The sequence below is a fragment of the Liolophura sinensis genome, chromosome 6, assembly GCF_032854445.1.
Source record: "Liolophura sinensis isolate JHLJ2023 chromosome 6, CUHK_Ljap_v2, whole genome shotgun sequence".
Classification (NCBI taxonomy): Eukaryota; Metazoa; Mollusca; class Polyplacophora; order Chitonida; family Chitonidae; genus Liolophura; species Liolophura sinensis.
In genome coordinates, this window is record NC_088300.1 from 65947346 (window position 1) to 65962689 (window position 15344).

The 15344-nt window shown below is 37.7% G+C and overlaps 1 protein-coding gene across 1 annotated transcript in view; it reads right to left on the minus strand.

Annotated features, from left to right (window-relative positions):
• LOC135467624 (eIF-2-alpha kinase GCN2-like) overlaps positions 1 to 15344 on the minus strand; it is a 34918-nt gene that overhangs the window by 14801 nt on the left and 4773 nt on the right. Inside the window, exons 7-24 of the mRNA XM_064745402.1 lie at positions 14169 to 14314; positions 13340 to 13500; positions 11894 to 12004; positions 11605 to 11757; positions 11119 to 11183; positions 10590 to 10701; positions 9603 to 9703; positions 9195 to 9322; positions 7807 to 7955; positions 6980 to 7113; positions 6248 to 6555; positions 4925 to 4959; positions 4082 to 4204; positions 3337 to 3441; positions 2659 to 2823; positions 2086 to 2232; positions 978 to 1214; positions 463 to 660 (exon numbers count right to left, since the gene is read on the minus strand). Coding sequence (XP_064601472.1) covers positions 463 to 660; positions 978 to 1214; positions 2086 to 2232; positions 2659 to 2823; positions 3337 to 3441; positions 4082 to 4204; positions 4925 to 4959; positions 6248 to 6555; positions 6980 to 7113; positions 7807 to 7955; positions 9195 to 9322; positions 9603 to 9703; positions 10590 to 10701; positions 11119 to 11183; positions 11605 to 11757; positions 11894 to 12004; positions 13340 to 13500; positions 14169 to 14314 — 2578 coding nt within the window. The remainder of the gene's footprint in view (positions 1 to 462; positions 661 to 977; positions 1215 to 2085; positions 2233 to 2658; positions 2824 to 3336; positions 3442 to 4081; positions 4205 to 4924; positions 4960 to 6247; positions 6556 to 6979; positions 7114 to 7806; positions 7956 to 9194; positions 9323 to 9602; positions 9704 to 10589; positions 10702 to 11118; positions 11184 to 11604; positions 11758 to 11893; positions 12005 to 13339; positions 13501 to 14168; positions 14315 to 15344) is intronic.

Genomic DNA, 15344 nt, shown 5'->3' on the forward strand with positions numbered 1-15344 from the left:
TATTGAACTTACATGAAAGTTTTGTGGTTTGTCTGTGGGAGAAAACTAAGCACCTTAATAGCTTCTTGACAGGACTCTTGAGGCTGGATCACACTTATGCAGGAAGTGTCCAGAGCATTAAGCTACATGGCCAATTCATAAATCTGTTCTGTCCATGATTCACATTTACATGCAAATCACAAATTTATTCCGGTGCACATGGAAATGAGCTCAAGGGTGGTACAGCTGTGGTTTCAGTTATGTTTTTCCTGCACCATCTCCACTGGCTGTAAAATGCCTTGTACAAGACAGCTCTGTCTGAATTTCACTCATACGACAGAGGTCAGCTTTATGGGTGATGGAAACTATGGAAAGCCTGAAGGAAACCCCAAACACCGGTATGGGACACCTGAATACCCTCCTGACATAAGCCATTACATGTACGTATTACATAAACATGTATGTCAATAAGAAACCACTTACCCTGAGATCATACTGGAGACTGACCACCCCACCACTATGGTCCATCAGATAGACGTGCTGGTCAGTGGGATCAGCAGAGCTCGATCGGGGGATTAGCAAGGGCGTGGCCAATCTGACCGCACCATGTCTCTGGAACACATGGGTCAGGCTGTCACACACCTGCTGCTGGATGAGGGCCGCTTTCTGAGAAAACACCATCTGACAAAGACACAAGAAAACCCCACCTGAGAAATACTCAAAAAAACACCAACTGAGAAATAGTCGAGAAAAACACCATCTGAGAAATACATAAAAAAACATCATCACAGAAATATATCAGAAAACACTTATACTATGTAAGTTATATTTGCTGGGACAACAACATCTGAGAAATACAAAAAAAAAAAAAGAAAAACCACTTAATGATATTTGCTGAGACAACACCATCAATGTCATGTCATGTCATACTTGTCATACAAATTTCAAAAACTACATGTTCAGTGATTTTCCAATTGATACAAATTATCCACTCTCACCTTTCTGTCATCCATGTCATATGTGAGATCTGTGGCAGGGTTAACAGGCTGGCAGAGCATGGCACTGATCATGTGCCTGTACGTCTTGCTCTGAGGGTTGGATATCGTGGACCTCAGCACCTCGTTAAGTTCCGCCTCCTCCATGAGCGGAGGAGGGAGGTAATCGGACTGTAACAGTTCCTGGGAGGAGGGCCTCTGTGAGGGGTCATGGTTCAGCAAAAGCCGCAAAACCTTAGCCTTGAAACACAACAAACTTACATCTGAATGCTGAGTATGCGGGAAATCAGTTATTATAAAAGAGGTTTTGAGATCTGCCTCTTTTTTTTGATCAGCTGATTTAGGAACAACAGTAACATTTTTTGACCTTTTTTTTTTTACTTTTTTATTGCCTTCAAAAATGCATTTTTTCTTGTTAATTTTTAACAAGTAAATACATTGAATATATCATAATATCTAACCTATGATATTAGAACAAGCCAACTATTACTATCCTAAATAAAGGTTTCATTTTATCAAGGTCAGTCTGTCAGCAACCTGCGAATGTGTTGTGAGTTTCCCCTGGGCCGGGCTTTCTTCCCCTATAATACTGGCCACCATAAAGGAAACATCCTTGAGTATGGTGAGTATGGCAAACTACCACATATTACACAAAATATAAGTGCTTAGTTTATACATGAAGAGCAGAATGGTGTAAAACACCATTCGAATAAACAAAGAAAATAAATAAGGTCACCACATCCAGGAAAATAGAACTGTGCACACTGCACCTTCAAACTACCACACATTACACAAATATAAGTTAGTTACATAAAGGCCAGAATGAAATTCCACATTAGTATGCGATAATCTATGCAGTGGGAAAATGATGCCTTTTTTAATAAAGTCTACACATAGCTTTATTTTATTTGTTTGTTTATATTTGCTTTTTTTTGCTTTTTATTTTTATTTGCCTTCAACATCAATGCAGTCACAGGATGGAATGTTCTTGTAGCTTGTGAGTCTTATTACCAATGTTACAACCTCTACCACCTGGCTATTTATTGTATGTAGAGCTCTCCAACGTTTGCCAGCTAACACCTGAATCTTTGGTTACATTAAGACTTTTTACCTGATTGGAAAGTTCATCAAAGTCCTCGGGGAACTTCACGTCTTCTTGTCTGAGAGTGGTGAGGATTTTCACTCTTTCCATCCCTGTTCCCAGAGGTCTGTAGCACATCTCAAAGAAGATGATACCCAGACTGTATATGTCAACTTTCTAAAAAACACAATATAATGACAGAAAATTCAAAGTGAAGATATATTAGCTGTACCCAGTTGTGGCAAGTTCAGACTAACCAAGCTTCCCCAGGCAAAGACTGTTTCTTTTGTACAATAATTCACAGATATTAAAGAAATTTCCACATTATAGCCCTAGATTTCTATTTGTTCCTTACAGAGTTGAGCTGCTAGGTTTTCCTTTCTGCCAACAACACATACACTAAATTATAACCTATGAGAAATACATGCATCTCTCACCATGTCAAATACTGGAAATAATTTCCATGACACATGTAAATCCTAGCATTTCTAACTGTAAGTATGGATTGTCTCCATGGTACAAATAACATGTTATGTAAGTCATAGAAACTTAGAAACAAGAATCATTCCTCATGAAGTTCCCCTCATTCTCATCCATGTTTACCTGATTGTAGCTGGCCTTGTTACCTCCCTTCATCATCTCTGGGCTAACATAGAGGGCAGTGCCGACCTTCCCTGTCAGGTTACTGTCAAAGGACGTCCCTGACCGTGATGACCCAAACTCGCCAGTGCTGAGTGACAAGAGGGCACTGTCCAGCAAGCCACTTTTCTGTAATGAACCAAAGACTGATTTTCAGAGTTTTTGATGACACAACCTGCAAGTTCTAACACAGCCATGTAAAAGATACTAATAAACGTAATCCTGACTGACCAAAGGAAACAATCGTTCTACATGTCATGAGAGATTGCTGTCGTTGAAAAACTCCAGTGATAATGCCTGTAAGCACAATGATACCTCTGCTGCAGTTTCAGTGTAACTGCAAGTCTCTAATTTAATTTTGGATACAAAATTGCATGGGTTGGATTGCCCAGTTTCAGGGCTTCACAAAAAGGATAATTTCATCAGTCAACAAAGAATAATACCTTGAGAATATGCCTGAATAAACACCGTGCAAACATGTGAAAAAGTTGAATAGATACAGTTGAGACATCTTTTCTGCGAAGAATATATACACTGTTTCCAATTTTGTGAACAGTCAGTAATTTGCTTTTGTAATCACTGTGTGCAAAAATGAAAACAATTAACTTCAGAAACCAAAGAACATTCATCAGGAATGTGTACCTTGACGATGACATCTGTCGTGGCGAGACCAAAGTCCCCTATCTTCACCTGGTCATTGGAGTCCAGGAAAATATTCACAGGCTTCAGGTCACGATGAATCATACCCTGAAGGTAAGAAAATCAGTCATGTCTTAAAATGCTTTTGTTTGCAGATTTCCTACAAACATATTCATGGTGTCTGCTCGATGGTGAAAAATGACATGGTGGCTAACGATTTTGTAGAATGTCAAGAGACAAAATTCTGTCACGATAATCTGAAATTTCAGTACGCACTGTTATTGAAAAAAAAAAACAACCCAAAAAAAATGAAGTTGTCATCATCAAATCCACAAATGACTATCATATTTAAAAATATGTTATTATCTTACTTGTTAAGAATATTTAGTTTGCTGAGCTCTGGAGACGTTGCAGAACTTCTTTTATCTTTCGTTCGACCACCAACAAATTCTTATGGCTGCTTATAATATGCACAGAGCCCGCACCCTTTAAAGATTCTGAATTCTCAGACTATTTCAAAGCCTAAAATTAATATTTCTAAGGCTACTTGGAATAAATATTCTACGCTTTGTTACACAAGCCTAAAGCATTGTAGCAAGAGTTCACCCTTTAGTGATCTTATCTTATCAAAGCATATCAAAGAAGTTGGAAAACAAATTTCCCTTTGAAAATGTCAACATCCTCTACACATAGCAAAGGTTGATAAGTTTCAAGACTTTTAAGGTCAGTAGCAATGTGTACTCTATACCTGTTCATGTATATGAGTCAATCCTTCCACAATCTCCCGGAATAACCTCCAGACGCGCTTCATGTCCTCATACAGGCCTGCGTCTATACAGTTTCTCAGGGTGCTCTTGTCACAGTACTCCATCTACACCACACACAAAAGGTAAAACACGACACATAAATCATTTTAAAAAAGAAGACAGTACTAGAGCAAATGGTGCTTAAAAAACATATGTAACTGTTTATTTTTGAAATGTTGTACAAATGAGATGTTGCAGTTTATAGTATGCAAAAAAATCACCCACATTGGGAAAATCAAAAGTGCTGCCATATTAACAATTTTAACCAATCAACAGGAGTTATTTCTGTAACATAAAGACACAGCTATTTCCGTTTACGTCACCCGAACCTTACTTTAAACCATATGTGCCAAGCATATGAGTGACACCTAATTGTTTCCGGTTGATTACCATGATGAACCATAAGGCTGCATAAAAAAATTCCCGAGTGAAAAGGTATGTACGCATTCACGTCTATTTCCACCCCTCTTCCTAAAAAATTCACGTTATGTTATTTGTTGTCTTATCTTGTTTTAGCCAGGATAACATTGTAGATAATGCCTGAGAGAAACCACTGCATCACACATGCAATGATGTAGTTAATGAAGCTTGGGATTGTTCTCAAAATCTTGTTGGTGAAAGGTCATAGTGGAAGAAACAAAATGCCAATAGTTTTTAGCAATTCCTTGAATGAATGTTATCACTGATTTGTATCTGAACATCTCTTAGATTTTCACCATAAAGCACCTATAAACTCAAAGATAATCTCAAAATGTACACTTTTCACCTATACATGCATAACACACCTGAATGTACAAGTACTGTACTTTAAGACAGCCTTCTGAAACATCTGCAGTCTCTGTATTGTGTTCTTTCAGCTTGGAATCCTGTAAATATCAAGAATGACTTTCAGTGACAGTTGGTGAGGAAATACACCAACACTATATTCCTTATGGATATACAACTTCTTGGTTTTTTAGCACATTTTAAAGTAGTTACTAGCATCGTTATAAAGTTATCAAATATCAAAGAGTCTCACATTTCATGAAAACATGTTTATCGATATGAGGCACAGAGACAAAGTTTGCATCACCCAAACTTTTCACCTGCCACGTTGCACATGTATATCCTGTGATGCGCTGAGGCAATTACCCATTCTACACAGGTGCGTCTGACATTTACGTATATGCTGAGGTTGATTGTTCAAAAGGGGCCTCCGTGGCTCAGTTGGTTAGCTCGCTAGCACAGCAAAATGACCCAGGAGCCTCTCACTAATACGGTCACTGTGAATTCAAGTCCAGCCCATGCTGGCTTCCTTCTCCGGCCGTACTTGGGAAGGTGTGTCAGCAACCTGCGGATGGTCATGGGTTTCCCCCGGGTTCTGCCCTGTTTCCTCCAACCATAATGTTGGCCTCCGTCGCATAAGTGAAATATTCTTGAGTACGGCATAGAACACCAATCGAATAAATAAATAAATAAATTATTCAGAAGTGTAGGAGTTACATCTTCACCCATGCCTCGTCCCAATGCACAACGTATACAGCTTTAGTCAGACTAACTTTTGAATAAAACGTCCAAGTTCTATATTTAGTAGACTTTTGAACAATAGGTTTAAGTTTCAATGTGAGCTCATGCAGGCACCTGATAACCTTCAGCCACATTGGGACTGAATTAAGTCACCAGATAATCATGCCTCACCTCATGTTCCGACCATCCATCCATCTTTGAGTTCCTCACACTCCCACCCTCAAACACAATGTCATCAGAGACGTCAGCATCGTGAAAGGGTCTGAAACATCAAGGAAGAAGTGCCCCTAAAAACTTATTTGTATTTTGGCTACTCTTCCTACATTGCCCTTCACGCATCATACATGCAAATGTTGAAAACTTATGATTCCACAGAAATAGGTATTTGAGTAATTCAGCGCAGAACTCGGACAAATAAGCTGACAGATACAGATAATTTAGCGGGCAGATACTCAAAGAGGAACACACCAAAATACATTTCTATAACAAAACATTTCAGCTAGCTATGCTCATATTTCATGAAATCGTTAATTATTAATTTTTCGACTACTTACATGTATATGTTAAGTAATGAAATATTGACACTCACAAAAATGAAGCACCAAAGACATCATTTTCATCATCATCATCGTCGTCGTCATCGTCATCATCCTCCTCCTCCTCATCATCATTTGCATTGTTTTGGCTCTGGTCACCAGACACACTCCAGTCTGAGGATCCCTCTGCTCTTGCCGGAAACTGGTCTTCAAAATTGTCTGTCAAATTTAGGCTGTTCCTCAACTTAGGGATAAGGCTGTCCTTTATGGGACTTGATCCCTGTGCTTTCTGGGAGCTGGACGTCAGAGTGGCAATAGAAGAATCATCACTGTAAGCTGGGTCATCACTGGTTTCTATCCAAGAATTGTAGTACCTGTATTTAGTGGAATAGAAATGGACAAAGATAAATAAGTGCATTTTATACAATGACCCTTACATATTTATTGTTAGAGTGTTACAAACTCAAAAGATGCCCGTTATGGCAGAGTGAATGTTGGAGAGACAATGTCATCACTATGATCGAAAAAATACACAGGATCGTCTTATTGTAAACTCTTTTAAGTAGATCTTCAAATACAGTGTTGAAAAGGCCGAGTGTCAATTTTAAAGTAATGTGACTTGTTTATTATCAACAGCCTAGTAAGGACAACAAGTGACCTAATTTTAGAACTAAGTGAAGCGAGTCTGCAGTGATAAAGCAATGAAGGTTACACAGACAGATGGCAGCCTGCATGGAAAGCTGGGCAGACAATGCCCTTAATCAGATGGGTGAGTTGGCACTATGTTGACAATCGTACCTTACCACGTTCTCATGGTTTAACCTGGACAAAAGCTTCACCTCACGTGTGATTTTCTTGTTGAACTGTTTACTCTTTGGATTCAGTGGTATTCTTTTAATGGCATAATACCTACCATCTAGCTTGTTTCTAACCTGCAAGTGAAAACAGAGGTTCAGCTTGATTCCTGTATAACAAATACACGTATTTATAAAGAAACTCAACATCTGTATCAGTTTATATATTTAATCAAACGACAGAGTAAAGAATATTCCACTTAATGACATCACAGTGGTAAAGTGTATGAACTGAAAACCAAGAAGAATGTGAAGACCACACTGAAGTTTGCTACATGTACGTTGTATGTACACATGTACATGACAAACCTCCTGACCTAACACCAAGCCTATGCAACCAATATCACATGGATTAGATCCTCCTCATTACAGTAATAATTATTTTTTACATTTTCCAATCCCTAGAAAACCCTGTATCAGTTCTACTGGTACATGAATCCTATCCTAAATCGCATCCTCAAATCCTCTTTTAGCGGTCCATATTTATTTTGCTAACCTTCATCACTTTTCAAACAGTCTATACTTGTATTATTTTCCTCACTTTGATCACACCCCAAACTGCGACGTACGACTACCGCAAATTCTCCTTTTAACAATGTATACTTTTGTTGCCTTGATACACCTATATAACATCTCCAAATCCTAGCCAGACTATGTAGGTACCATGGAAACATCACCCAATCCTCCTCATGTTATTTACCTTGATATATCTTAATTCTCTCGAGTCCAGTTATCTCGATACCATTCCCAATTCCTCTTCATACTAATTACCTTGATAACATCCCCAAATCCTCCTTTACCCAGAGATTTGAGGATGGCAAACTCTGTGGTAAGTCTGGACTGACCGCTGGCCTCATACGAAGTCACCATAGGGATATCTGCAGTCTCTTCCTCCTCCAGGGCTAAAGATTTGTTTACATCTACAATTGGCAAAATTATATAGAAATATAGACAAGAATATCACAGAATATAAACTGCTATAAAAATTATGAAATAATGAATCAGGAAATGACATGAGATGAGTATAACTCTGATCCCAATTGAGATTTTTATTATGTTTTGACTTGAGTTGAAAAGTTCAGGAAAGTAGAACAGAATAGAACTTGTTCCAACTTTCAATCAAGAACACCCAATTGACCAATCAGAAGCAGTACTGTTGCAAAGAGGTCAACCGGATGTCCCACACTTTGGTTACAAATGTTCAAGCTTTATGTGATGTCATGAGGTCACAAATGCTTTCCCTGGGAATGGAATGAAAAGTAACGTAGTGACAGTGAAGGGGTCATGGGACACCAGATGTGTTTCCATCATGGATTCATCCATGGTTGATCCGGATCAATTCATTTGAGAGTTATTAAAGTAAAGTTGAAAATGTGAAAAGAGAAATACATGTACCTCCACAAATTACACGTAGGTATATACACGTAGTTACGGTAATGTTTGTCAACTGCTCGATAATGGAGATAACACTGTAGCAAAACACTGTATTTCACCTAGAGTTCAGCACTTTTCATGTGACATTTTGTTTGATTCTGACTGATTCACCACCTTATAAGGACCACTGAGGAGTTTTTTGTGAAGTTTGACACTTAACACTGTAACAAAACACGGTATTTCACCTAGAGTTCAGCACTTTTCATGTGACATTTTGTTTGATTCTGACTGATTCACCCACCTTATAAGGACAACTGAGGAGTTTTTTGTGAAGTTTGACTAATTTCTTATCAGAAAAAAACCGTTGGCATCAAAGTATCATTTTAAAGCTTTTATGTGCTTCTGAAAGTGCATTTTCACAGACCAAACATTGGGTGAAATACAGTATATAAAAGGTATGTATGTATGTATGTATGTATAACTTTCTTTTCAAAGAGTAATAATGATACAAATGTACACATAGCTTTGTCAGGTCTCAAGAACTGTTCTTCCAGAGTCCCTCTATATAATACATTATCTTACAATATTTACAGGAGAAAAGAGACACATCAACTTACATGTAACGTAATATTACAGAGATCATCAAAACAAATAAATTTACAGTAGTTTGGTGATAGAATCACTGTTTAGCCCAAGTTTATAATACAATAATACAGGTTAACTCTGAACACCAGCAGAGTTCTCTATTCTTATGTTAATTATTCACTTGTGGAAACTTGTTGCACCTTGTATCTGTGTACTGGCCACACAACTGCTGTTAGTGTTCAGACCAGTGGGGACTGGGTGTCGCACAAAGTTGTGGTCCAGTAACTGACCAGCTGACCACCTGTGTCTCTCATCTCGAATCAAACATCTGGAGGAAAACAATATATATGTACTTACAGAGTGCTGAACATTCTTATCCATAAACTATATATTTCATGTCAGTAAAGTCCAGCTGAGGAAGATAGACAATGGTTTTTCACTTCACTTTTTTTAAAACTGTCTTTAAAAAGTTGCTGCTTACTCCTGAATGGTACCCTTTTAACATGTGCTATTGTCCTGGCACCCGTACACTGTATTACTTTAAAATCCTGTATTACTTTGTAGTACGTATATGTATTTTGATTTAAAAAAAAAAACCAACAACTGACTTAGAGAGGAAATCCTGGAACTCAGGAGAGAAGCCAGCTGGAATCTCGGGGAGGATCTCTGTGACCTCTTGTCCATCAGCCAATGACAACAACAACAACCCCTAGCAACCAGAGGAAAGGAGTATTTTATTGTTCAATGTAATACATGAGTAGTGTAGATATTTATTTTGCCATTTCTTTATGATGGAAAAATAACATTTAGAAATATCACGTCAAAATAAGCCTTTCATTCTCCTTATGATGGCAAAATAAAGTGCCAAAATATTGAGTCAAAATGATTTTTTTGTCTTTTTTCATTCTGATTTACACCACTTGCATATTACGTTAAACTAAACGGTGGTATATTTATATACATATATATATATACAAATATAAAACTAAACTAAACCAAACTAAACTAAATTAAAAACTAATCGGTGAAATATATATATATGTATATATATGTTCAATATACTGTATAAGACCATCATACAGTTATCAGTTATCTGCCATGTCTGCTGGCAGCAAGCATCAGCCAGTAGCTCCCGAATAGCTTAAAACCGATTGTGAAACTGAAACTGTGTATATATTTACTTTACATTTATCTGAATGGTGTTAAATAGTGTACCGTACTCAAAAATGTTTCACATAAACATATATGAATGTAATCAGGTTTAAGACTAGCACAAAGTAAATTACGATACATCTGCCAGGTACACATGTATATGACTAACCTCTCTGACCGTTCATGATATCAGCAGACCACAGCAATAACACTAGATTAAGAATGATAGGCCAATTGCCCTGAGTAGCTGTGTGTCTTTGCATCCAGTTTTTTGGCTTGGCTTGGGGTCTACTTTTACTTTACACAGAAAAACTGACTATGATCACTATGAGATGTTGGGCCTTCATCAGCTTTGTAAATGAGAATTTTCCCCGTGTATTTTATGTACTGCCGTGCCCCTAAAAGTTGGCGGAAATGTATCAGAGCACATGAACACCTCTTACCAGCTGATAGATATCTCCTTTCTTTCCACCTCTGCCAATTACTGGAGTCTGAATACCTGTAAACCTGACCCCTGGTCGCTGGTTCTCCACAGACTCGTACAAATCTGACAGTCTATAAACAAATGTACAGGTTTTCATGTGGTTTTCAGATTTATCCAAATTGTATAACAATGGCTTAATGCAGCAGACTGGCCACAATGCTAACATATCTATCGTGCTGCCTCACTGGAATAATATGCTGAAAACATCAGACATAATATCCATACCTGCAAGAGTGTACTGACACTGGTCTACACAGTATACTTCCCAACTTTTCGGTCTTACATGTTGGCATGACCTTAACCCGTCAGTATAACCTCTTGGTCACCACGCAAGTATGTGGTATGATTTATCCTACATATATTTCTGACATGAGTTTGACACATTATTATAAAGATTATTAATATTTCCCACAGTACATGTATGAAAATCTACCAGGAGCTTGATGGCTTTCAACTAGATCCTTAATTCTCAAATGCAAATTGCATACCTTTTCTGAATACTGTAGTCAGTCAATCTGACACTTCCTGTGTCATCTAGTAAAACACTAGAAGCCTACAAAAAAAAAAAAACAATACTAATGAATTTCTGTATTTTTACCATTTATATTTTACTGAAGAAACAGAATCTGAACACATAAGAAAAAAATCATCATTTTTGAAGCAGAGGCATGTGCTGCTCACAGGCTATTGAAAAATGTTGTTACATGCCTATACACATTTATTTACTGATTTATTTGATTGTTTTTTATGCCATACACAAAACTATGACCTCAGTCAAGTACATAAAGGCAAAAGACCTCACTGGAAACCTGCACAAGTAAGGCCACAGTCAAACCAGTGAATCTGTTTGATTCAATAACGCTGGAGAATTTTCAGCAGAAGTAAGTGAAGGATAGTATATATGGTCTATATCATTGTCTATATTGTCTATATCTATCTACACACAAATAAATGACAAGTAGTTAGCCACTTACCCTGATGTTTTTGTGGACGACAGCCTTACTATGAAGGTGATCTATTGCCTGCAGGATCTGCTCTGTGTACAGTCTCAGTAGCTCCACGGGGACAGGGGTCTTACTTCTGAGGTACATGTCTAAATTACCTCCTCCACAGTACTCTGATAGAACCTATAAAAACAAAGTTATGTACCAAAATCAAAATCAAGCTGTCATTTTGTTCATTTCTCATAAAAATAATTCGTGCATAGATTCACAGGTATTAAGGAAGTTATAATTACGCGTGGGATTCGACACGGTCACTCACATAAACTATAATTTTGCCAGCCTCCTGTTCATACTTTAACCCCAGGTAATGCACAAGGTTGGCATGCTTCAGACGTAACAACGACAACAACTCCTGCTCAATACTGGTAATCTGGGCGCAAAAAAAGATAAAAGACAAACAAAAAATCAATTTGGTTAACTCTCTAGCAAATTAATCTGGATTTAATATACTCTGGTTCTTCAAATTTTTAGAACAGATCCTAGTGCTGGAAGCAAACTATTACACTCATCTTTCAGGGCTTTTTTGTTTTTGAAGAGTAAACATATCTACATGTATATGTGGTTCATTAGATGGGCTAACCATGTGAGAAGACAGAAATTGTGTATTCCTGTTACATGCGTGTGGGCTATAACAAGCACACCAGATGTCCATAAAATTTAAAGAATTTCAGTAATTTCAGTGATTTTAAGACATCAACAAAATACAGACACAACATGATAACAATAAAGTCTGGAAAGATACAATGCATGGTGGGAATAAAGCTTAGGTTGAGCTTGTTCTATCCCATGTATAAGTAATAACAGCATTGGAGGGGTGAGGCTGACATTTTAGTTTGTGTCTAAATAACTGTTTTTCTTTCTAAATATATATGAATTTATTTTACCTCAACTATGCCTTAATGGTGTAATGTTAGAATGAAGATTGCAGCTTAGAAAGTAGAAAAGATTTTAATAAAGACTGACAGTGCAATTTAGAAGAAACTGATCTTAGTGTTAATGGAAGCTTGTTCCATTCCGTAGGACGGGAAGTTCTGAATAAATAATACGATAGATTTGTTTTATACAATGGTTTGCGGAAGGCTAGATGTCTATCTTGCATGTCATACGGATTTAAAATTTCTTGTTTGATCAAACAGGGCTTTGAACTTACAGGAATAGTGTCTATGGAATAAAAGTAAATGTGAGTTGGTAACAGAGTAGAAAACAGAGATAGTTCAGCGAGGGTTTTTTCAGTTCACAAAAATGCGGTATCTAGGTTTTACTATCACGTTGTACTGGCAATCATGCTTTGTTATCATTTCTTTTACCTCCTGCCAGCTGTCAGTACTGAAAGAGAGACATATCAAATTATGGTGGCTAAATAATGTAACCTCAGTTATTTTGAATACAGGGTTGAATGAAATGTGAGCAGCCAAAACCATCTTTTCTGACATAACTTTATAAATCATTTTTTAATCTAGAATTCTTACAAGTCTATGGCGCCATTACGATATTTTTTACACATTCACCAAAACAATATTATTTTATTTCTTACCTCACCCACTCACAGTGCTGCTGTCAAAATCAGAGATTCATTTTAGCTATATTGTGAGCGGTTTAAATTGTATATGGCTATACAACAATGTACATGTATTAAACAGATGGAAGCTTTTCTACTTTTTTTTTTTTTGCACATTAATAACGATGTAATTGTATAAAGCAGAACCTGTTTAAGGTAAGCCTTAGCCTCGCTATCCTCCTCCTCTCTCTCAGGGGGCAGTCTGCGGGCCACATGTCTCCACTTTAACACCCACTCTGTCACCGTGACCAGTTCCCCCGTTAGAGTGTCCATGCCAGCAAATACTGTGCTCCCTCGTACACTGTGACCTGTGTTATAAGTCATCACTTCAGTTAACCACATCAGAGCACATAAACTTCTTACGCCTAAAAGATGTGATTACCTGCAAACTGCTCCTTAAAAAATAAATTGCAAATTATATTTTTAAGGCACATAAACAGGTAAGTATTAGGTATCTTGAAATTTATTTGACACACTATGTTTGTTGTCAGTCTGTTTTGCTCTTGTTTATAAACAAACCCATATTATCATTATTTTTTTCACATAATTTAAAAAAAAATGTTTCCTGATCAAACCATGTAACTCATAAATGTCCCAAATTCAAGTCTCAGTCTAACAAGTGAGAGCTGCAACTAAGCCGGTAACAGTGGTCACAAGCTGATTCTCTAAACAATGTTTGAAGCACTCTCATATTTTAAACAAATTTTAAGCACACCTGAATTCCCTTCCAAAGTGCTTGATGCATATAATGGGTCACATTTTGCATCCTGTCCATTTATTATTAATATGCTGGCAGAGCTTCCCATGTACGAAGAGGAAGCCTGTTTGAGCTGAACTTGAACTGACAGCGACTGCATTGGTGAGAGGCCTCTGGGTCATTGCACCATACTGACGCTAACCACTGAGGCCCTGGATTAGCAGTGCAGTACTACTGTACACATAATAACACAGACATGATGGCTGTGAGGTTCCTGACCTAGATACTTCCCCCTGCACACTTTCCTCGGCACTTTAGTTGTGAATTCCAGGACAGCTGTTCCTTGGGAAGGCCGCCTATGCACAACAGGGCGGGCATCATCTTCACAGCTGCTGGAGCGGTTCACTTTCGGGGTGCTGGTTTTTCTGAGGAGAAAACTAATACTAATTACACATCAAATACTTGTATCATACAGGCGCTGTGGCCCTGTCTCTCCCTGCGAAAACCTATTTGTACCCATATTCACAGCAGATAGAATTATTATGACATAAACGATACATGTAAAAAAAACTCAACAATGATCTAAGTCAAAAAAGAGGAAACTTTAACTGTTTGCATGAAAGTAAGTCTGATAAAAACTCTCCTAAGTTATTTTATTTGTGACAATGTATTTGTTCAGTGATGAATTAAATGCAAGCTTACCTACATGGACTTAATACTTGACAGTTTTAATCTGAAGTATAAGTGCTACATGTATATACATGTACAAGATCTATGTAAATATACACACTGAATGATAATGAAAGTAAAAGTAAAACAGTTGCAACCCTTAAAGTCTAACATGATTATTTAGAGCTTCAAATATAATCAGTATCTTCAATCTTATATGTTATGCAACCTTCAAAAACAAAATGACTTCAACTGGGCTGCACCCTTGAGGTTACTCTACCATTTTAGAGGTGAGTGAATGAGTGCTTGGGGTTTAACGTCGTACTCAACAATTTTTCAGTCATATGACGACGAAGGAATCCTTAGGGTGCATGTAACTGTAATGTGCCTCCTTGTTGCAGGACGGATTTCCACCACTCTTTTATTTAGTGCTGCTTCACTGAGACGACTTACCGAAGGCAAGTAAGCCGACCCGCCCGAGCCATTATACTGATATGGGTCAACCAGTCATTGCACTATCTCCTTCATGTTGAACGCCAAGCGAGGAAGTTACATCTTCCTCTTTTAAAGTCTTAGGTGTGACTCGATCAAGGATTGATCCTGGATCTACTGGTCCCAAAGCGGACGCTCTACCAACTGTGCTATCCGGGCCGGTCCGTTTTAGAGGTGTGTTTTATGAGTAAGCTCATGGTTAGGTGGGACCTTAAAAAATGGCTAGTGGAAAGTTTCCGAGTTAAATTGGTATATGCTGGTTGCTAACCTCCCTTTAAGCCAGATTTTAATTTT